Source organism: Phymastichus coffea, unplaced genomic scaffold, assembly GCF_024137745.1.
Source record: "Phymastichus coffea isolate CEN01 unplaced genomic scaffold, Cenicafe_Pcof_1.1 PCOF00248, whole genome shotgun sequence".
Classification (NCBI taxonomy): Eukaryota; Metazoa; Arthropoda; class Insecta; order Hymenoptera; family Eulophidae; genus Phymastichus; species Phymastichus coffea.
The window spans coordinates 29,254-52,560 of record NW_026707059.1 but is presented as its reverse complement, the minus strand read 5'-3'; the positions used below and the strand labels follow the sequence as shown (position 1 = coordinate 52,560).

At 38.4% G+C, this 23,307-nt stretch overlaps 5 protein-coding genes across 10 annotated transcripts; 2 read left to right on the top strand and 3 right to left on the bottom strand.

The window, feature by feature from the left end:
• Positions 1 to 65: 65 nt before the first annotated feature.
• On the bottom strand, positions 66 to 2,007 carry LOC131674482 (dihydropteridine reductase). Its single transcript, XM_058953187.1, has 5 exons — positions 1,867 to 2,007; positions 860 to 943; positions 548 to 794; positions 286 to 478; positions 66 to 206 (listed from the first exon to the last, which is right to left on the bottom strand). The coding sequence occupies exons 1-5, from the start codon at positions 1,954 to 1,956 to the stop codon at positions 107 to 109; spliced, it is 714 nt and encodes a 237-aa protein (XP_058809170.1). The 5' UTR covers positions 1,957 to 2,007; the 3' UTR covers positions 66 to 106.
• A 120-nt stretch (positions 2,008 to 2,127) lies between these two features.
• Positions 2,128 to 3,724, bottom strand: LOC131674486 (aurora kinase C). Of its 4 annotated transcripts, none has more exons than XM_058953193.1 (3): positions 3,637 to 3,724; positions 3,146 to 3,300; positions 2,128 to 3,064 (listed from the first exon to the last, which is right to left on the bottom strand). In XM_058953193.1, the coding sequence occupies exons 2-3, from the start codon at positions 3,253 to 3,255 to the stop codon at positions 2,260 to 2,262; spliced, it is 915 nt and encodes a 304-aa protein (XP_058809176.1). In that variant the 5' UTR covers positions 3,256 to 3,300; positions 3,637 to 3,724; the 3' UTR covers positions 2,128 to 2,259. The 4 variants fall into 4 exon arrangements, with proteins under 4 accessions (XP_058809176.1, XP_058809178.1, XP_058809180.1 ...); XM_058953195.1 differs by having other exon boundaries at positions 3,552 to 3,675; XM_058953197.1 differs by having other exon boundaries at positions 3,617 to 3,675.
• Positions 3,725 to 3,960: 236 nt separating this feature from the next.
• LOC131674488 (DNA primase large subunit-like) lies at positions 3,961 to 6,597 on the top strand. 2 transcript variants are annotated; one of them, XM_058953200.1, is made up of 7 exons: positions 3,961 to 4,414; positions 4,482 to 4,816; positions 4,887 to 5,120; positions 5,194 to 5,331; positions 5,401 to 5,785; positions 5,859 to 6,026; positions 6,246 to 6,597. In XM_058953200.1, the coding sequence occupies exons 1-7, from the start codon at positions 4,261 to 4,263 to the stop codon at positions 6,437 to 6,439; spliced, it is 1,608 nt and encodes a 535-aa protein (XP_058809183.1). In that variant the 5' UTR covers positions 3,961 to 4,260; the 3' UTR covers positions 6,440 to 6,597. The 2 variants fall into 2 exon arrangements, with proteins under 2 accessions (XP_058809183.1, XP_058809182.1); XM_058953199.1 differs by having other exon boundaries at positions 3,965 to 4,414; positions 6,231 to 6,597.
• Positions 6,598 to 6,739: 142 nt separating this feature from the next.
• On the bottom strand, positions 6,740 to 9,139 carry LOC131674492 (L-threonine 3-dehydrogenase, mitochondrial). Of its 2 annotated transcripts, XM_058953202.1 has the most exons (6): positions 8,993 to 9,139; positions 8,641 to 8,915; positions 8,309 to 8,572; positions 7,683 to 7,943; positions 6,996 to 7,262; positions 6,740 to 6,918 (listed from the first exon to the last, which is right to left on the bottom strand). In XM_058953202.1, the coding sequence occupies exons 2-6, from the start codon at positions 8,798 to 8,800 to the stop codon at positions 6,755 to 6,757; spliced, it is 1,116 nt and encodes a 371-aa protein (XP_058809185.1). In that variant the 5' UTR covers positions 8,801 to 8,915; positions 8,993 to 9,139; the 3' UTR covers positions 6,740 to 6,754. The 2 variants fall into 2 exon arrangements, with proteins under 2 accessions (XP_058809185.1, XP_058809186.1); XM_058953203.1 differs by having other exon boundaries at positions 8,641 to 9,139.
• Positions 9,140 to 16,727: 7,588 nt separating this feature from the next.
• On the top strand, positions 16,728 to 23,116 carry LOC131674496 (protein artichoke). Its single transcript, XM_058953207.1, has 15 exons — positions 16,728 to 16,876; positions 16,941 to 17,281; positions 17,343 to 17,771; positions 17,839 to 18,245; positions 18,311 to 18,569; positions 18,733 to 19,183; positions 19,596 to 19,920; positions 19,990 to 20,256; positions 20,550 to 20,703; positions 20,765 to 20,977; positions 21,045 to 21,383; positions 21,674 to 22,045; positions 22,101 to 22,303; positions 22,349 to 22,508; positions 22,594 to 23,116. The coding sequence occupies exons 1-15, from the start codon at positions 16,728 to 16,730 to the stop codon at positions 23,067 to 23,069; spliced, it is 4,545 nt and encodes a 1,514-aa protein (XP_058809190.1). The 3' UTR covers positions 23,070 to 23,116.
• The last annotated feature ends 191 nt before the right edge of the window (positions 23,117 to 23,307 follow it).

The following is a 23,307-nucleotide window of genomic DNA, read 5'->3' as shown; positions in this document are numbered from 1 at the left end:
AATTACAAAAAATATTTATACAATAATAAAAATACAATTTTGTAAATGAATATTGTCAAGTTGCTCTATTACTTTCATTTTAATCCTATGGTTAATGTGTAGCATCTTATACTGAAATTATTTCGGTTTTGTTATACTTTGTAATCAATTGGAGCAAGCTACCATTGGCTGGTCTTTCTTGGTTTTGAGACCACTTCCAGAATATTCTGTAAATAAAAATTATAATTTAACATTAGATTAATTGCCTATACAATTTTAAACTTATGTAGTATATTTTTGAATTACTCTGCAACAAATTCGAGAGGAGTCCAAGTAGAAGTATCGGCTTTCGGCATCCATTTACGATTCATTGGTGTGTCCAATGTAACTGGCAAAATTGTGGCAACAAGTGATTGAGATGGCAGACCACCACCATCAGCTGCCAATGATTTAGTCAGCTGATGCACTGCAGCTTTGGCCATTCCATAGCCAATCATTCCTATAATACAAAGTTAGTTTTTTATAGAATAGCAAAGGTTTAATATAATTTGTAATACCAAATTCTTACCTGGAGTTCCTTCCAAAGCAGGCTTAGCACCAGTTAAAGAAAGGAATCCATCTTCCTTCAAATACTGAGAAGCAATTTTAGCAGCAATGACTGAACTCCAAACACTCTGCTTCCACATCATATCGCTGTTTTTAATAAAATCTTTGTTAGCAGCATTTCCACCTGCCCATCCACCAGCAACACAAATAACTCCATCAAGCTTGTTCTCTCCAAGAATTTCTTGTATTTGGTTCAATATACTATTTTCCTGAAATTATGTTTCATCTATAAGTGACGAATTTACTCATTATAAATTAAATTTAAATTACACACCTGGTCTATCCAATTTTGTTCAACGTTTACAATAACATTTGCATCTGCAGCTCCATTTGGTTTCATATCAATTGAACCAACCCACTGAAATTAAAAAAGAATGATATCAATAAATTTGCAATGTAAATTCTCATTTCAATACTATTTCTTAATTGAATACATAATATTGTTAACTTTTTACTTTCAAATATTAGTTTGTAAGACTAATTGTTATACAAATATTCACTTATTAACTACTTCTGCTGAGAAAATGATCTTTAGCTAAAGGTTATCTCTTAATAATTTTAAGAAAAGAATAATATTAAATAATAGAATCATTGAATTAAAATCTATTTAAAAATATTGTTCTTTATCTTAATTTAACTGGCGTATAATTTTCAAATTAATTTGAGTAGGAATTTGCAGATCTAACATTTATTCACTATTAGATGGACAAAATGAAACACATAACTACTGCATGAATATATGAGAAAATGCTGCAATTAGAAAGTAACTGTTTGAAGGAAAACCAAGCGTCCTTGGATTTTTTTAATGACTGATGTTGACAAGAAATTTAACTGAAAAATGAATAAAACTCATTGCAATAACTATGGTAAAGGTAATAAATATATTTTCTAGTTATAATTATTTCACAATACTTCGTAAGATAGTTCACTAATAGTGAAATAAGTCGAGAAAAATAGACAATAATAATATAAGTGAATTACGTAAGATAAATAATTTTGGAGTAAAACTTTATAAAAAATTAATTTTATCACATAAGCTTAAGAATATTATATCAATATCTCAGGATACAAACATTTCATTCTAAAATCAATTACTCTAATCATGAATTGCCTTATTTCACCATATGCTCGCAGGTTTTATCCAAAGTAATACTGAGCAACAAGTGTTTCGACTGCACCTCCAAAAGAAAAAAACAAATGAATCAAGCCGGATATGTACGCTATCTATAGAGATAAACCGGCTTCAACTTAAAAGCTCTATTTTAATATAAAATAACTTACCCAGTTTTTAGTCTTGAAAGTACTAACACAAACCGAACCTAAAGCTCCTTTGCCACCGTAAACAAAGACCCTTCCAAGTATCGCAGCCATGGTCAATCCGTAAGAGTAACTTGCGTGAAACTACCGATGCCTTGTCGAACGCAGAATCGAGCGACGAGAGTATTGAAAGAAAAAAATGGCAGTCATGCGCATGGGCAGGTCACGTGATCGAAATGATAAGGGAAGTGGTCAGATTTGAATGGAAGATATTAACAGTTATGAGAAAAAATCATTTAATATGCTTATTAAAGCTTAAAATAGAAAATGATAAAAATACATTCGACATTTATATATAAACGCATCTAATGGATTTTAAATACAAATTGAAACATATTATTTTAGTATATACACTTATTAAGGTTTGTCTTTGTGCTCAATAATCCAGTAATGTTTCTTGACATCCTTCAGTGGTATTCTTTCCAAACTATTGCGTTTGATCAACTGTGAAATCAGATCTTTGGCTCCAGGAGTGATCTGTGGTGGCCATGGAATCTCAACCTTTCTGATTTTCCGATAAGTTTCATCAGAAGTGTCACTCAGGAAAGGTGGGCGCCCAACCAAAAATTCATAACATAAAATTCCAAGGCACCAGTGATCAACATAGATATCATATTTTTGACCAACAACCATTTCTGGAGGAAGATAATCCAATGTGCCACACATTGTATTACGTTTTGTGGAAGGAGCATGAACAGACCATCCAAAGTCCGCTAATTTGATATCACCATTGTATGTTAAAAGCAAATTTTCTGGTTTGATGTCACGATGAATGACATTATTTTTGTGACAGTAATCTAGAGCATCTGCTACTTGATAGATATATTTGGCAGACAAGTGTTGACTAAATCTTTCTTTCGGCTGTCGTTTTAATTCCTTGTACAGTTCACCCTTTGCTGCAAATTCTAGTACCAAATAGATTCTCTTTTCATCATGAAAATATGTAAGCAGCTGTAGTATATGAGGATGTCTCAAATGTGATTGGATTTCTATCTCACGAAGAACTTGCTTTTCAACACGAGATTTTATCAGTTCTTTTTTGAAAAGTGTTTTCAGAGCTACTATATAATGAGTAGACTTTTCTCTTGCCAAGTATACACGTCCAAATTTACCTCTTCCAAGAGGTGCACCAACATCAAAGTCATTAAGATTCCATTGATAGCTGTGTTACATATCAAATTCTAAATAAAAACAATTTCATGTTGACGTTTGGTTAAAAAATTTATTTAAAAATAAGACATACTTGCCACCTCGATTGTCTACATGATCTTTCATAGTTGCTATACACTCTTCAACGTCTTTGATAAACTGTGATGGTATTTGATTAGGCATACTAAATATTTGAGTAGCCATAATGATAAGAACAGTTATTGTCAATATTTAAGAGCATAAAATTATCTAGAAATAAAAATTACGTCTATTGTTATTGTATTCCAATTTATATTTTGATGTGAATTTCCACACTTCACGGAAAAATTATAACCAACATTTCAAATAATAAGTTAAATAACATTTTTAAATCGTTATACACAATAATAAATATAATATCAATATTATTACAAATCTTCAACGATTATTCCGGTTTACGAGTATAATTGTCTTATTTTAATCAATTCCAAATAGACTTTTCCATTATTATTAAAATTTACTTTGACTTGATAGATAGATGATCTGCCGATTGACGCAATTAATTTGGATATTCAATTATTATTACTTAATTTAATCCTTGCTTACTTGTCAATAAACGTTAATGACAAACGTTGAACATAGTCAACTTCTCTTCCAACTGTCGCAGAAAATTAAAACCGTATGTAAGTAATGCTACCAACATTATAGTTCGAAAATGGAGGGAGGAGTCTAGGAGTCAAGAGAACAGCGACCAGCGTTGCCACTGAAAACATTTTTCTTAAGGTTCCTAGAAATTATTGCATTACGGTAATACATAGAATAATTATTAGGGACCCTGAAAAAAACTTTTCCATTGGCAATGCTGCAATAGAATAATAGATTATCATAAGGTTAGTTTGACATATGGAGACATTTTACATCTATTTTTAGAAATTCTAAATGAACAGACCTATCTTCACTACGTGATCGCGCAATGGAAACAGAAAACGCGCGCGAAATCGTCACAGAATGTCTGTACTCTGTAGCAATATCTGTGCAACGGCATAAAACAGAGAAAATTAGTTCGCGAAATGGATAATGTTTTTATCAAAATAAAAAAGTAAAAATAAAAGGTAGTGCTTGTGTCGAAGTTTATACATTTTGTAATAATAGTGATAAATAATACTCTTTTGGCTGTTGTTAAAAATTTACAGTATTCTTAGTTTCTTAAGATTAAATAAACATTGAACAATGGATTTTACACCGAAAAGAAGTCGAATCGCGAAGCTGGAGGTGAATCCTCTTCGAGAACAGTACCCTCATGACTTAAATACATATCAAGTGCCACCAAAAGGTGATTTGTTGTTTGTTGATTTTCAAAATTATGCCATTGAAAGGCAAAAAGGTATGTTAGAAAATAAATTTCTTTATAGAAATTTTATTTTAATTATAATTGTTTAACTGTGTTGTAGTTCTTCAATTGCTAGAAGCTACAATAGCTCAACATCACAAAACACCAGATGATCTTAAAACAGCATTTATAAATGCATTGAAAAAAGAAGAATTTTTTACCTATGCTAAACTTGTAAATGCAAGTGGTTGTGCCAATCATAATGATGCAGACCTGGAAGCAAGGAAAAAAGACCACATAGCACACTTTATTTTAAGATTAGCATACTGTTTAAAGGACAACCTTCAACAGTACTTCATGAATTTAGAAGTGGAACTTTTTAAAATGAGATTTAATTCATTAAACAAAGAAGGTGTTAATCAATTTCTAGTTCACAGTGGATTCAACTATGCTCAAGTGAGTCAGATATATAAATTGATATAATATGTTTGCTATTGAAAAAATAAATACAGATGTTCTGTTTTAGGTATCACAGGAATTCAAAGAAGCAAACCGAGATAATTTAAGCATTTCAACTATAACTGCCAAAGATGTAGATTTTATTAACTTAGATTTCTATGAATTGCCTTTCTATGAAATTTTTGATTTGGTATCTGATAGAAAAGTATATGTGCACAAAGGAATTGCTTATGTGCCTCAAACTGAGCTTCAATCTGTTTTTGTTTCTCATTTTAGACATTATTTACAAGTTGAAATGAATGTAAGTAAAAAATAATATCTATTTAAAAATGTACATTACATAGGCTTCATTAAAAAAACAAATTTTTTTTTAGAGAGCAAAAAAATATATATTGAATCAATTCAATGACGAAAGAATTCAAGCGTTTCTGAGGAGTCTACCTGATTGCTTTTCAGAAATGGCTAAAGTCATTTGGACAACAGAATATACTCCAATATCTAAGCTGAATGAAGTAAGTACTTTCAATCTGAAAGGTAATGCAAATTTATTACGTTTTCTAATATAATTTTTCAACTTTCAGTTGTCTAAAACGTCATACCCACTTTGTATGAGAATTATGCATGATCATCTGATTGCCAACCACCATTTGAAAAATACAGCTCGTTTGCAGTATGGTTTGTTCCTCAAAGGTATTAACGTTAGTCTTGATGATTCTATAGAATTTTGGAAAACTGAGATGACGAAGAGAGAAGGTATGACAGAAGAGAAATTCAACAAGGAATACCTTTACCATATTCGGTATAATTATGGTAAAGCGGGTAGACGTGTGGATTATAGGCCACATGCTTGTCCAAAGTTAATTAATGATCCCATTCAAGCTGGTGAAGTTCATGGATGTCCATTCAAACATATGGATACTGAACATTTGACTAAAAAACTGAATGAATGTAAAATATCACCTGCAGGTAAAAAATATTCTAAAAAATTATATCTTCTATGATGTTCAATTAATAAAAATAATTCATTTATTTATTACAGATATTACAATCATTAATGAACTTGCTTCTGACCAACACTACAATCTGGCTTGTACTAAGTTCTTTGAAAGTGTTCACAAACAACCACCTGGAAAAATGTTCCTACATCCAAATGGATACTACATCCAAAGTCGTGAAATATTGACCAAGGATGAAAACAAACAGTCAGGTAATGAAAAAATAATTCTAACTTTACATTTAAAATTGACTGATTTGGCTTTTAATGAACGAAATCATAAAGTATTTGCTTATTTTTATAACACTTTTAATTAAATAAAAGAAGCTTTCAAAACTAAGTTTAGAATAATATAAAAATAACTTTAGGAACAGTTGCAATGAAAAACCAACGTCATTTTATAAAATTATTTTACAGAAGACGGAATAAAAGTAGAAAACACGCAGCAGACATTATCCCCCGAGAAAATTTCACAACCAATTAGAGTAAAAGTGGAAAACAATCTGAACACAAATAATGTTACGCCGTCGAGAACAAGCGAGAAGAAAGTGAAGACGGCGGTGGATAGGAAGATGGAGAAAATGACTCCTATCAATATTGAAGCGTTACTGTATGATAGCGATTGATTACAATTTCTATTAAATGTAACTTTGTTTATTGTAAGGTTCGAAATATATTTTTCAATATCTGTTATTATAATGATAAACAATATTAAATATATTGAAGTCGTGTTTAAACACGCCTTCAATATGGAGACATTTGAACAAAAAATTTTTTATATCCAATTTTAGAGCCAACCCGTTGTGAAAACAATAATAATCAAACAATCATCTCAGGTTACACACGTGTGTAAAAAAATTTTTTGTTTAAAAAAATGGAGAGTGCTAAGAATAAGATAATGGAGACATTTGTTTTTTTCCCTTTTATTCAACATATGTGATCTACATGTAACTGCTAACTTCGGATAAACGTTGATATTTTGGAATGAAGTTTTCGCTGACGTCTTGGATCATGCTTATAACGAGTTTATCAAGATCATATTCGTGCTTCCAGCCCCAATCTCTGCGTGCCTCGCTGTCGTCAAACACTTGTGGCCATGTGTTTGCTTCAAATGAAAACCAAAATTCTTGTTATTTCTATATTTAAAAACGAGAATGTAATCTGAAAAAATCATTAACTTACCTATGTTCTGTCGACTGTCAGGATTATAAGAAACTTGCAAGTCCGGCAGATGCTTCTTAATCTCTTCAAACAATTCTTCAGGCGTGAAACTCATAGCAGTTACATTATAAACGCGTCTCTGAAGTCTTTCACTCGGTGCATTGAGAAATTGGAATAACGCCGAGAGACAGTCGTCAATGTACATCATCGGCAGGCGTGTATGTGGCTCCAAGTAACATTCGTAACGTTTATGCAACAATCCTTCATGAAAGACTGCTACTGCATAATCTAAAAAATAATAAAAAATCTTGGAGTTTACGGATGAGAAGGTAAAGGTCACGAGATCAGCTATGTATTGCTTCTACAATTACCGGAGAGCCTGTACCCTATTACACAATTAATTTGGGCGCCTATTACGCTCTACTTCCCACAAAAACTGCACGTGCGAGATTTGTTTCTTCCTGAGCAAGCAACATCGATTTGCAAGGGACTCTCATTTCGTAAATTTTGTAATGCGTTTCAGCCTTTTCGCAGCAAGACGGCATTTTTTTATACCAATTCAAAATTTATTTTCAAGAGTGAACGCTCGTCTGACCAAACCTACTTATACTACTGATTAGAGGTTTCTACTTTAAAAAAAACATAATCGCATACCTGTTTGTCTGAATTTTTATTAACAACTATAATTAATCTAAGAGAAAAACTCACCAGTCGTGCCACCACCAGGTGGATCACTGCTGATAACACCAGGAAAGCGAAGACAACGAAAATCAAGACCAAACTTGTGATGATAGTACTCGCCAAGCAGCTCAGCGTGTACTTTGCTTACTCCATAAATAGTCCTCGGTCTTTGAATAGTTACATTGGGCGTAGGATTGCGCGGAGAATCAGGCCCAAACGCACCGATCGTCGATGGCACGAATATACGTAAATTGTATTGTTTTGCCAACTCAATCACGTTGTGCAAACCTTCAACAAGGAATGGTTTAAAAAAGTATTTGCAAAAGTACCGCATGATGGTGCAACGGCGTCTCGCGTGTCGAAGCGAGAGTGAAAACGAAAATTACGTTGATACGCAATGCAAATAACATAAAAGTGTGTGCAGTAATAGCGACGAGGAAGGCAGAAATAATTGCGACGGAAAGATATAATTAAGCGGCATGTGGTGTCTCATCATAAGTCATTATATCGCTCGCTTTCACCATTACTTTCTGATTGAAGCTGCGCCAGGCGTGATAATATTTTTATGTATTTTAATTATTTAATTATTCGTTATTTACAAATAAATGCGCGTTATAAAGTATAGATCGATTTGACGAAACTAGATTCAATACCTTCGATATTCACTCTCACAGCGAGGGGAACATTCTGTTCTCCAACGGCGCTGAGCAACGCGCTGAAGTGAATGAGCCAATCTATTCTATAATTGACGACAATTTTTTGAAGACCTTTGAAATCAAGAATATCAGCGAAGATGAAAGGCCCATTCATCAAAGCGTCGTCCGTTGGCTTGATTATGTCCGACAGCACGACATTTTCGTCGCCGTAGTTCTTGCGGAGAAGTTTGGCGCACTCTGTGCCCAGCTGACCGAGACCACCTGCAAGACAAGCGTTATATGTTCGACATCTCAAATGCGAAAATTTTTCCGACACTCGCTCGTGATACCCGTTATTAATATCCTCGGCAGTTTGGCATTCCTGTCGAAGTGTCGACTCTGCGTCGTATCAGTCGCCTCGACACTCAGCACAGCACTGGAATTCAGCTGTCGCCAAAAATTATTTGACAGTCCGTGATATAACGTCCTAAGAACTTTGCGCCCAAGCATCTTCGATTATATGCAATAATTATCACAATAATATAAACACTTGTTCAGCGCAAGTTTTCCGTGAAAATTGATGGCCTTTCACCGACCACTGGACAGAAACTGCCGCTCGTTTCCACTATAATTTGTTATGATTTTTAGCGCAACGCGCGTTCTAAGAACTATGCATATAACGATGTTGATACATATACACACGTCGTAATTGACGACCACGAGAAAAACATAAAATAGTTATCCCGTGTAAATTGGTAGTTTTGCCTGCCTCGTTGTCGATACTCCAAGCTGATGATAGTTGCTCGTCTTCTTGCGTCGACTCGGAATAACAATGACAATAAATGAAAAACAGATCCCAGGAGATGACGATCGGCCCACTACTAGAATAGAACTGATCGCTTCGAACGGCATAAACAAGCGGCGAGAGCCTGCGAGCGCTAGGAGAGCCGTAATTATGCGAGATTAGACGCGAGCGAGCGTCGTACACATTTCGATGAAATAAAAACCTGTTGGGCGTCCACCTGAACCACCGAGAGAAAAAATACCTTCACGCGGAGATTGACGCTAGACTGCATGTTGTTCTACGAGTTTTCTGCTTCGGCTGATTCAACTCCTTTTTTCGTTAGAGCTCTGTCACTTGCCATAGACTATTTTGAATTTCCCGCAAGTGCTGGTCAGTTGTTCGCTTGCTTGATTGCGAATTTTCCAGACTTATTAAGCAGCTGTCCGTTGAGCTTAAGAAATTCATTTTTCAAGATTTAGAACATTTGCATATCGCCAAAAAATTACTGTACAACGTTTATGACAGCCCGTTAAACATTTTATTTTTTAGGGATAGAAAAATGAATTTGATGCATAGATGTTACTTTTTAATTGAAAATTTTGCATATTAAGATCAGAAAATATTCCATCAAATCATTCAATAACCATTTAATAAACAACTTTCAACGCTGATAAAAATCATTTTATCAGCGAATGAAATTCATGGATTGAAATACGACGTTCGTGTCATCATATGAAAGACCGGTTTTTGACCTTGTCTACTCGATCAGATGGATCAATGCTTTGCTGACTAGCTAGTGTAAGATAGAAGATCCAACGCTCTCTTGGGGGCTTGGTACACGAGAAATCATTATCATTGGTCCAACGAAAATCATACGAGAGATCGACGAAACCGGTTGACTGCACTTTTTTCAGCTCAGGCACGTGCTAAAAAAATCGCTAATATGAAATGGACAGGAATAGAATGACGTAATGTTTTTTTTTTGGAATTTTTGAACTGATTATAAGCGAGACGAAAAAAAGATAATGAAATGTTTTGGCTCGCTTATATACATCTATCCTTATATACAACTTCCCGGTATAGAACCGCTTGAGTTTGTTTTTTTCTAATTTCGTCTTGTGTGTTTTGCGAAATTGACATGAAATATACGTAAAATCGATAGGTTAGTTGAATGAATTTCGATTGTTGGTAAAGTTTTGTCGACAAGATTTACCGATTTAACACATTTTATTTGATTTGACTTCACGAACCACCGAATGAATTAATCACAGATTAACGTAGGAAATACAGAGTATAAGTAATGAATAAATGCTAAGGAAGTTGAAGCTACTTTTAAATACTATTGTTGAATTTTACTTATAAAGATACTTAGCAATCTCGTCAAGATCTTTTTGGAGCATAAAAGAAACAAAATTTGATAAGAATAAATGTATCTTATTATTTGTTGATATAAGAGAATATTTCCATAGCCTTGGCATCACTTTCATATCGTTGTACTATTTTGAATTTCAAGTACAAGTTATATGAACGACGCTACAATGCCAATTGTGATATCTTGTAAAACAGGTTTGCCTTTACTAAGAAGTGTGGATTGATCTATTGAATTCACTGTCAGTCTAACGTGTTATATTATTATTTTCTTGAATATGTTCTTATGTCTACATAATGAAAAAATAATATCTTGAGACACTGCGTTTCTGATTCAGTGTTGTTTTGCTTCATCCTCTCCATGATCTGATGAATGCGTGCATATAGTATAAATTGCCTGAACTTTCATAAGTCTAAGAGCGAATACTCGTTTAAGTATTACGTAATTTCAAATTAAAAAAGTTAGAATGTCACCAAATACGAGATAAAATTTATCAATGGTCACAAATCTTTTATTTTAAGCGAAATTTAAAAATAATATTTTTTATATTACGATTATATCCGGTAAACTGCTGCATTTACTACTATACATTTTATGAAAAAAAATTTGTAATTAAATAATCACACTACTTATCTGGCAACAATTTCTATAAAAGTCAAAGATCTTCGGTAATGAGCAGATTTCAGGTATTCAGCCACGCGAAACACTTGCATTCAGCGCGATTGTGAATGGTTATGAGATACCATTAGCAGTTGATAGCTAATTCAAATAACTATATGAACAGTAATTAACAATTTTATACGTAACGACTGTATGCAAGTAAAATGAAGTTATTTTTAAAAAATTTTCAAGAGATAAGTTTTTTTTGGCTTATATGAATATTTACAAGATCATTGAAAAAGCACTCCAATAAGTAATTGAATAACGATAAAGTGTAATCAAAAACAAAGTTTGTAGTTTAATACAGATGAAATAATTGTATTATACATTTATAAGTAGAGTATTGTAGGGTAGCCGGCCGACCAAGCAGCGCTAAGCGATTTTATCATGTTGATAATTATTATCATTTTTTCTATTCTTTTGTGCAGATCAATTTTGTTTTGTGCGCCGAAACTGCCAAACTATAAATATTCACAGCCGATCGGTGAGGCAACCAAATTTCAGGCGACATCAGAAATTGGGAGACTTTTTTATAATTAAATTAATAAAGTACAGGGAAAAGAGTCTATTCCCTTGTGTTCATTCGATGTAAAATGTAGGCGCGCGGCGAGGCAGTTTTTAATAAGCGTACGCATATACAATCGCGTCGTCACCTTACGCTTCACGCTTGTTAACCACAAAGTTTTCTTTATGGCATAAAATTTTTTCTTGTCGTTGCTTGCGTAAACTCTATACGTTTACTGATCATTTCGCTAAATAATAAAGTGGTTATTCAGGGGAGGACGTTACGCTCAAACGTCCAATGGTGATACTCAATAATCTTTCAAGATTTATCCGATTGATGCTATAAATTCCCAAAGCGATTAACATTTTCTATTGCAATGATTGCAAAACAATAACAAAAACGATGACTAAATGAAAAATATCTTCTAGAAATAAAGCAGTCGGTACATTTCGACACGTGCTCAGACGGTGAGCATACGGTCGGGGAGGCGACGAGCGTGAGCGTTCCGCTGACTGCACCCTCTGCTCGAGAAAGAAAGAGAGGGAAAAAGCCCGAATGAAGAAGACCCCACCACCATAGTCACCGTCTACGTTTGCTTATTTCGCGCTCAGTCTAACTTTTGCCGCGATACGAGTAAGTAACGAGCCAACATTAATAAGTAAATAAAAAAATAAGATTGTAGAAACGCTCGTTTGCGTTCGTCGTTACGTTCGTTTTCTGCATAAAAGTATACCATACATCCGGTATTTTCACGCTCGGTTTGCCTCGTGAATTGGTGAGAACCGATAGTGTACTTCACTCTCGATCCGTTTGCCGTCGAGGGTGTGACGCTTTCTGATTCGAGGTTCCGTTTGATACAGTGAACATTGCACGTGCGGTGTCATCCTTGTTTTGCAACTGAATATTTGCGATCGAATAAAATAAAAAAGGAGTCGAAGTCACGGAAGAAGGAAGAAAATAGCACGTAAGTGCTCCTCTTCATGCTCAATGGACATTAAGATAGTAGATAGGGGCCGAGTTTAGCAAGCCGCACGCTCGCTTGCGGGTACCTACTTTGTATGTATATAGTACTTTCTTTTATAATTATGCACTGATTGTTACGCCACTTTATGCTCGTATTAGACACACTAACCCAATACTCCTCTGCAGTTTTTAATTTTCATCTACCCATTCGGCTGGTATTTGAAAGATTTGCCGCGTACGAAAAAGAGCTTCTGTATGTTTGATCGATGAGCCTTGCTAATAAGCAATGATTTCTTTCAGCATTTTAACTTCAATCTATTGGTTATTTTTAATCGAGCACAATTTATTATCTAATAGTTAGGTTTTTTAGATATTTATTTGGGCTTTCCTGTCAATGTGTCCAATGTATCCAATTGTTCCAAACTTCAAACAAAGTCAATAAGTAATAATAATAATTATTAATACTGAATGGATAATCAAAATATTATTGTTCACTTGTTGTTAATTTATTCATACAATATAATTTATTTGCTTCTTCGTTGATCTTTTTATATTTTCCATCTATTGGCTAAACTCGTCAACTTGCTTATGTATGAATTTGATGTCGACTGCAAGTTTTAACATATTTTGTTATTCTTGAACTTCAATTGGATTGTCAAACTCATCACGTTATTGTTTTCGGCGCTACTTATTCAATCCGAGCCTCGCAAGTGAGATGTTGAGAATCAGATGTCTTTTTGTGAGCTTTGTCGCTGACTTAAGGCGTCATTTACCATCTTAAGAAACTTAACAACATCAACGAAATACTCAACATCAAAAATTGCCATATAGTCGAAGAACAAAAGTGGATGGATTGTCGAAAACTAAACGCTTAAAAAATTTCACCGCAACATGCATGGTCGCGGGGTGAACGAGCGGCGCGCGGCACACGAGTCACTTTCACTTGTTTCTCTCTCGTAGATGCGCGCCCCGATAGTCTCGGCTACTAATTTTTTCAGCGGCTTTCTTCGCGTGAATCTTCTCTTCTGAGCCTCGGCGTTATAAGATGATGACGGTGCACCATGTGCACTCGAGTTTATTGTTATGAAAAAGGTCGTTGCGCTGTTGTATCAGTGATTTCTAATTGTTAATAGTTTAATTAAAATTAGGTTCGCTGAAAACATTTCTTTCTCTTTTTCGCATTGCGAAGATCATCGCAAAGGCCTTATATCCTTTCACTTTCTGTTTTTAAATGTACATTTTCAATGTTTATACGAGGTTTATGCCGACGAAGCATTAGTACAACACAATTACATAAACTATTATTTAAGCGCTTTTCTCAATAATGTCATTAACTTATATTATATGCAGTGGCGAATTTGATTATAAGTTGTAATGACACGTCACTATCTAGGGTTTAGTTAATGAAAAAATATATTATCACGCTTACTGTCAGTATTTTTATCAGTAATGATGACTGCGTTGAAAACTACTTAATGACACGAAAAAATGTTCAATGTCTACTATCCAAATAAATTGTTGTGCCTACTAATTCGCATAAACAATCCACTCAAAGCTTCCATTGGTACAATCTTGGAAAAACAAAACGCATGATTCGCGTATCTCATTTATCTTCCGAAACAAACGCATGCACAGACCACGCAATCGGTACGTTTAAGTAAGCCGCCGTGGTGAAAAAAAAAGGAGAACCGATGGATTCAACAAACTCGTCTCGCGTTCTCGGCTTTCGAGGGCGCGTTATGAAACGAGCGAGCTCTCTTTGGCCGCTTGCTTCCGCCACGAAGGAAACTTATTTCGCAAAAATGGAGGGAGACGGGAGGAAGTTTTCGCAAGTGGGATGCTGCGACGCGAGAATTTGCGTTGATAAGCTTCCAAGGCATGATCAGATAAACATCAAACGGTGTCGTTGACTTTAGAACTTTCTTTTTCTTTTTATAATTAACTGTTTCTTCGTACGCTTGCGTTTCTCTCTTGAAAACTGTTGATCCATGTTTCGTTACGAGTGCAAGATAAAAATAACGTCTCCATTGTTTATAAGATTCGTATCAGAGATTAATAAATCCGATACAACTACTTGTTCGATACTAATTACAAAGACTCGATGAGGATGTTTGCTTGACTGAGAATGGAGCCATACTGTTTTACAATTTGATAGCTTATTTATACTTCTTTATGAGACGTACTTAGCAAGTTGTGCAAGTTGAGTGACTGTTAGACGGATCAACGGATAGGTATTGGTGATTTTCATACATTTTCACTATCGAAAGAGTCTATGAGAAAACGTTTGAAAAACCTGTTCATCAAATACCTTTCAATGGCATTACGTTAAAGTTGGTCTAGATAGCGTGCTTTTAAAGTGTGAAAAATAAAGGCAATCACAATGAAATTAGTCGAATCGTCTATTTCCGGTTGCGCTTTCGACTTTCATTTCCTGATGCTTACATTCGTAACGTTTTACTCTGCATTAAACAATGCCGCGAGAACTTTGAAAGGTCGAAACTGGAGTCTGGCAGGCGTTTGATCGCGCATCGCCGTCGTCATAGAAATTCCACAAAACAGTGCGCTAAGAGCCACCAATGCGTAATAAAAGCGCCCAGCACTTTCGCCGTTAACGAACCTTGATTACAGGTTATCGGAGCGCGCTCGACAAGCTTAACGAATAGCCATTGACAGGCGGTAATAAAAAGTCCACACCTAGCTCGGCGACAAGTCAAACGAGCCTGCGCACGCGTACGTGTCTGCGAGAACGGCCGAGAGTCGCGAGCAGCGACTGTAATTATATAGCGGACAGCGGCCGATTGTCATAGCGGTTGGCTTACGGTTGTGCGGCTTCTTCGCTGCCGAGCCATTTCGTCGCTACTGCGAGCGTGACCGCCACTGTGCGTGTCTCGCATCGTGACCATGGCCCTTCTTCGTACGTACATGCTTCTTCGCGTTTTTTTAAGCGCGATCATTGCTGAGTTGTTTGCCTATTTTTTAGCGCTCTTCGGATCAGTCCAATCATTTTTATACGCGCTCCATCGATGAGCATTTCTATGACGGCTTCATTACGAAGAATGCAATGAACCGAACATTAGGACTTGGACAAATTTTTCTTCTAGAAAACTTCTATTATTGCAATTAATTCAGAAATTTGAGTTGTTCGGTGCTTATCAATGAAATGACTCGAAGCTTTAGATGCTCTAGATCAATTTCTTACAAACAGAAATTATGTCAGCGACAAATATTTTTAATTTCTACGATATTTTTTTTGTATTACAAATTCAATTATAAATAACTTCACATGAACATCGCCAATTCATATTTACTACTTCGTGGATTTCTGTGTCATTTAAGATCAGCCAATTGTATTCTCAAACTATTTCTTATAATTATTTCTCTTTAGGCATATTAGGTTTCGTAATTGGTTGACAAATAGAAATGCACTTATATTTTATATATCAAACATCCTAGACCTTCAGTGGAAACTGTATTCTAATTCTAATCTGATTCGTTGCAATTTGACACAGCCGTTATTCAAATTCGAAATCATTGAGCATAATCATCACACTCTGATTTATATCTCGTTCTGAGCAATTCAAAAGACACTTGTGATTTCGCTTCATGCTCGCAATCTGAAAAAATCCTTATGAAGTGCATTTTCGATATAAATGAAAAAATAGAGCTAGAAAGAGAGGAAGGTAAGCGCAAGGACTAGAACGAGGAATCAGGATTGGCTCCACAATAAAAACCCTTGCCGCACACCTGTTGCAACGCGGCGTCGACGTGAAACACAGGTTTATTTTGGGCGAGCGTCGTTGCGTGACAACCAGGCACTCGCAAAGGATGTGAGAGCAAGGATACTATGCTTGCCAATTTTCGGCACGAAGCTTAAATTAAATGTTGAACTTTTGGTTTCACGAAGCGCTGAATTGTCATGCACAATAATTATGCACGGCTTGTTGGGTCGATCTAACATATATAAATCATCGACATTGTAACTTTTTTCACATAATGCCCTTTAACTTGGATTAGTACAGACCTACTTTAGCAACTGTCATCCAATCGAGGGACGATTATATTTCTGTAAATGCGCAAGAAATGTAGCAGCGATAGCTTTTCTGAAGGCAACACAAGGAATAAAGTAAACAGCGCTAAAATAGCAAAGTGATGCGCGATGGGTAAGCCACCGGAGGCTGTGAGCCTTCCTACCATAGCTCTACTGCTACTAGCATGTGGCGTTCAAGCTCAAGAGTATGGCTGCCCACCGCAAGAGAAAATCCTGCCGTGTCGATGCTCGACTCGCGACATGGAGTTTCAAATATGGTAATAGATCATTCGTTGATCGATCGTCGCTTCGCTACCTAATTCGCATGGCTCGGGTGTACAGGTGTAGTCACAGCGAGCTTCCTCGAGTCCTCGAAGGTTTAAAATCAGTAAGCCGTTACGTCACTCACCCGGTCGACGAGCTCATCCTTGAGAATAACAACCTGCTCAGTCTTCCCGGCCACGTGTTCGCAAGTCTGCGCGTTTTAAGATTGATGCTGCGCAACAATCGCCTCGAATTCGTGTCGTCGGGATGGCTTGAAGGATTGCACGATTCACTGCTCGAGCTGTTTCTCGTTGAACCTGATTTGAGATTCTTACCAATCGACAGCTTACAGAATCTGCAGGGACTGGAGGCTGTCACGGTGCAGAGTAAATTGATGAAGCGGTTGCCGAGCTTTGCTGGTTAGTGAGAATTAATTGCATGTGCGGAAATGCCGTCTAAGTATGAAACTTGAATTTACAGGTTTATCGAAGCTGCGTTACCTTCAAATAAACTCACCTGATTTGATGGAGCTTTCACCACACATCTTTCGCGATCTACCTTCTCTCGAGCAGTTACACATTTTTGGTAGTCCGAATTTAACGCGGCTCGAGGGTGGTCTGCTGCGTAACTTGCCAAGACTTCAGTTACTCAATATCAGCGACTGTGGATTACAACGTATTCACTCGCTTACGCTCATCAATTTACCGGAACTCAAAGAGATCGCCTTTTCCGGCAATGAGATTCAAGATGCAAGAATGGTTGGCAGTAGCTTGATGGATTTACCAGGAGTGTCGGTGCTGCAACTGGATAGGAATAAAATTGCGAGACTCGATGGTGGATCTTTCAGGGATATGCCGAGTTTGAGTAGATTGTCGATGAGTTATAATCGTATTACCGAGATCTCGAGGGGTAAGGCTTATCGTAATCGAAGACTTGTAATCGTGTTCCGAGCGACCAAATCCTATTCTAATTGTAGATGCAATTCGTGGCGTTCCCTTACTCCGCACTCTTAACCTGAACCATAATCGCATCCATCGCATTCATCCGGAATTCGTTTCGCGCGCTGCGCTCGAGGGCATCGGCGTCGAAGAAGTTTGGCTGATGGACAACGACATTGCTCATATATCGGAAATTCGCGCGATACTCGACGCTCTGCCACGACTGAAGTTCCTCGAAGCGAGTTACAACCAGATACAGGAGATACAGTACGGAGCTTTGAGAGGGCACCCGAGTTTGGAGAGGCTGCATTTGGATTATAATCGACTGAGTTACTTGCATAGAGAAGTGTTCACAGCGATGCCGGCTCTGCGGGAGTTGAGACTGAGGAATAATTCGTTGACCAACTCGCAGGATTCACCTTTTTGGGATCTGCCGGCTTTGAAGGTGGCAGCGATTGATCTCTCATTCAATAGAATTTTAACCTAACTGTATTTGTTGCTAATCCACAGGGGCTAGACTTGTCAGGCAACTTTTTCCGACACATCGAGCCTCGTCTCCTAGCTAATCTACCAAGTTTACGTCGCTTGGATATGAGTGAAAACACAATAGCGCTCGTTGATCCAGACGCCTTTCTCAACTCACCAGCCTTGGAGCACGTGAACATGTCAGGAAATGCTCTCTCCGTCCTTCATCCCATGACTTTCCGGCATCTGAACAATTTGTACGAGCTCGACATCGGATGGAATCGCTTGCTCGAAATAATTCCTGGTCTGTATTACCTTTCATCTCGACGTCGTAACTCCATCTTTGGATTCGTTTCTTTATTTTTTTTCTTGTGCTTGTGCAAATGTTGAGTACGATGTTTGTAAACGCGCTAGCGATTTCGCTTGTCTAGCCACTTGCGCATGTAAACGATAAATTTGTGATTTAGGTTTGCCTCGCAACCTCGAACATCTGCACTTACCAATGAACCGAATCGTAGCCCTACCTCTAACCGTCACATCGGACTCTCTCGCTCTACCATTACTTCGTTCGCTAGATCTAAGCGCCAACGGGATTGAACATATCCCGCCAGCAGCTTTGTCTGGTTTACCCAGTTTACGTAAACTCAATCTTGGTTTCAATGCTCTCACCGTCGTCGAAGATGGTTGTTTCGAGGGTCTTGGAAGACTGGAACAATTGGATTTGAAGTATAACAGAATTGGACTGCTGCATGGGAGGTGTTTCATGTCGTTGGCTAATCTCTTGGATTTGAGCTTGAGAGGCAATAAACTGGAGATGATACGACCGGACGCTTTTCAGAGTAACGAGAGATTGCAGCGGCTGGACGTTAGTAGGAATAATTTATCGCAATTGCCACATTCGATTTTCACGTTTACTAGGTAAATCTATATTGCCACCAAGTCTTTTTACAGATGAAATGCTAAAAACAATTTTCGAAAAGTAATAACGGCACTGCTACGTGTTCGTGATAATTGCGATGAAGAACAATGCCGATCGTAAAAACTAAGAGACGAGTTTCCAAACCTAACAAAATCATTTCCGCCAAACAAAAAACATTCGCGGCAAAATTTACGCAATCGAAAATTATTCTTCCTTGGAATGTTCTCGAACACTCATCACTCGTAAAACAATCATCTCGAGGCTGGATAATTTTCCTCCGGTTGACGGTTGCAAAATGATTCCATTGTTCTCGTCGCGCGTGCTCTTCAGCTGATGAACTTTCAGCGAACGAATTGGCAGGTGGGAAATTAGCGCGTGTCCTGCTTTCAAATTCACCGTACTTTTTTGCAGAGATTTAGGCGAACTACACGCATCGCACAATTCCTTACCCGAGCTGCCGAGCTCGTTACACGGCTTGGAGAATCTTCAAATTTTGGACTTGAGTTACAACAAACTGACCGCGCTGGCGCCCGAAACTTTGAGCAGTTTGACGAATCTACTCGAGTTGAGACTGGCGAGAAATCGCGTGCGCGAACTACGCGAAGGTGCTTTTGACAGACTTCCTCGACTGGCGCTCATTGATCTTGAGGACAACGATTTGAATCGGATCGAGAGGAATGCCGTCAGGGCGCTTCCGGAATTGCAGGCCTTGAGACTGGCGAAAAATCGGATTACGGTGAGTTTGCATTGCCGATCGAGCATTGCCGAGTTCGCTGGTAAAAAAGCTCATTGCGTTTGCAAACAGATGATTCCAACCATTGCGTTCTCCGATCTGCCAATGCTTCAAAGTGTCGAGCTTCAAGAAAATCGCATCCAAACGATCGCGCGCAACGCCTTCGCAAACGTACCTCATCTACTTTTCCTCAACGTCAGCCACAACTTATTGAGCAACTTGGCCGACATGCGACTGGACAGTTTGCGATCGCTAGAGGTTCTCGACCTCAGCGACAATCGCATCCATCGTATCACCAAGTACGATCTCGCGAATATGGAGTGGCTGGTCGAACTGAACGTAAGTATCGATTGAGGTTGGATTTGCCGATCGGCTTGCGCAAAGGCAGTTGGGCAATTGGCGCCACGGCGCTGCTGATAGTTGCACGAAAGGCCTTCTATGCAAAGCGTGGAGCGAGCGGAGTGCGCAGTCGATACGCATCCGTCATGCTCGGGGCGGCAGCTCGCGCGCGCAACTTTCTCTGGGCACCGAAAGTGAAATCAGCTGAAATCAGCCAAGATCGCTTTGCATCTCTTTTACTCGCTGGCAGTCGGAGCATGGCGGCGTCTTCATTTGCTCGCTCTGCTTTGCAGCTGGACAACAATCGTATCTGCATGATACAGGGCGAACCGTTCGACGAGATGCCCAGACTAAGGGTGCTGAGCTTGCGAGAGAACCGCATGACCTCGGTGGCCGAGAGAGCTTTCAAGAGACTCAGGTCGAACATCGCGGTTCTGGACATCGATGGTGAGCTAGGCGAGCTACTCGAGACGATTCTCGACGACCAACTTACCTTCTTTGCCTCTAGGTAATCCACTGTCGTGCTCGTGCGGCATGCTGTGGCTTCGTGGCTGGCTCCAGCAAGCTTCGGCCGAGGGGCCGCGTTGCGCGGACGGCTCGCTTTTTCGCGAGATCCGCTTGTCCAAGCAGGAGTGCGAGCGCGAACGTCGACTGGAGCCTCCTTATCCCGAATGCGAGCCCAAATCAATGGGAATGACTGCGTCGTCTACGTCGCCATATCGTAAGTGCATCGAAGGAGCGCCGCTGCGCGTTCATTCAGCAACGAATAAAATACGTGCCGAATGCAGAACCACTGTCCGCCAATGGGAATCAGAAGAGCAGCCCCAGACCATCGGCAGTGAATCAAGATGCGGATTACGTGTACGACGATTACGACGACTACCCGCACGACCATGCCAACTCCACCGGCGATTTCGCAAGCAACTCGGTTAGCGGGGACTCGTCCTCGCTCATCGTCACACCGCAGGCCATCGGTCAGAATGTTGAAAGTCCGTCGAGAAGCCAGCACGGAAAGAATACCACTGCGAATAAACATCATGGCAATCATGGGATACCGCCGTCGCCAAGCAGCTCGGGCTTTACTTTCTTTGGTGTGCCGCTACCGAGTTTGAGCTTCAGTTTATGGGGTAATCGATTTATGTATTCGATCGAAATCTTATTATATACCCTCGTAGAGTGAAAAGATCTAACAACGTGAGCGCTGTCTTAGCTGCTCAACAAGCGTGGCCACGACAATGGCACGAGTGAGAGTTGAAATAACGAATGGCAATGTTACTTGCATTACAAGCTTGTAAATCCTACATTTTTTATTATATTCATTTTTATTATTCGAGGAACTCGATGCATCAGCGACCGAACGGAATAAATGTCAACGCGGAGATCGCTATGAGCTCACGAAAGCTTCAATTATTTATAGGCAATACCGCTAAGAAAGCCGACCGCAAGGATGACGGAACGGGCAGCCCAACTTCGATTTCCACTAATTTGGACAAAGTGCCACCTCTGACAGCCGGAGTCAGACCAGCTCGTGGACGCTACAGGAATTTCCCACCAACTGAGCCGGAAATCCATCGCGGTGGATTCGTACCTTTACCCCGAGCTCAAGGTGGCTTCGTACCTATCGTCGATCCACGTCTAGAGGAAAAAATCAATAACATTAGCGGGAACGGAACGAGATTTACGGGTAAACAGAACGAAAGTCATTTTGTTCACGAGAAAAAGACATTGAAAAGCTCGAATTATACTGTGGCTAAAGTTGAGAGGATATCCGCGCCGTTCAATCACACAGGTAAAACAAGTTACACACTTTTACGGAATGTAATTGAGAATATGTTTTTGAATAGCAGCTCCGAAAAATACGAGACAGCGTCAGCAAGGCCTCGCCACATCGGGATCCATCAAACGACCATCAGCCTTTGTTCACAAGCGCTTCAAAGATACAATCAGTACGAGTACCACGGCGAATTCCGCTCCCACCGAACCAGAACGTGTAATCATTACGACGGAAGTTCAAGAAAGTCAAAACTCCGAAATAGCTAGCAAAATCGTGTGGACGACACCCAAGACGACAACGACGACGACGACAACGACGACGACAACGACGACGACAACGAAAAAAAGCTCTACGACCACTAAAAAGTCGGTTATCGATGAGGTTGAAGCTGTTACGTCCAAGAGGACGACTAACAATGTGCTTAAGGAGATGCCGATTAGAACCACCGAGTTCGCACCTTTGGAGATTATCACTACAGGTACAAGTATTAAATATTATTCTTCTTCTTCGTTTACTCTCGGTATTTAATAGACAATTTTGAAAAATGATATTTTTATTTTCAGAAAATTCCGCGGATTTCCTTCAAGAAATGCCAATAGACCAGAAACAGATGCAGCCAATGCTACCCACCCCAACACCAATCGCAACATCGAGCACAGCTACGCGAAATATGGAAGCCTCTGCGCTTTCGGCTTTACTTGTACCTGGTGGTCAAGTTCCTCAAATTCCAGTATCGAGCAGTAATACTCGACCTTTGGGAAGGCCTACTATTATGAAAGTTCCGTCGCCGTACATCGACCCTACTGACGATAAGCAGATAAAAGATAGTCACCATAGTGGGTCGAACGTTGATGAGGCTGTTAAATTGATCAACGATGGGGATTTCAATTGGTACTTTCAGCATTATAATGACAGCATCCTCGAACCTTATGTTGGGGTTGTTTATGGTGGAAGTTTGACTAGTTCGGCGAGCTTTGTAGTTTGTCGTGTGCCCATTGTCTTAATGATTATCTCCATTTCTTTTTGGTGTTCGCCTTGAGTTCCAGATGTGTTTTTGACGTAATAGATTTTTTTAAGTATTTTTCAAGTTTGTAAAGATAAGATGATGTAAATATAATATAATCTTTATGTTTCGATTGATTTTTATATAAGTTTTAGTTTTAGTTCCAATTCAATTTATTCCAAGAAATAATACCAAAATGTTAATATTCTACATGTATAATAATTAATATATTCAGATTATATTTCGTAATCATAATCTACCTATAGACCTTTTG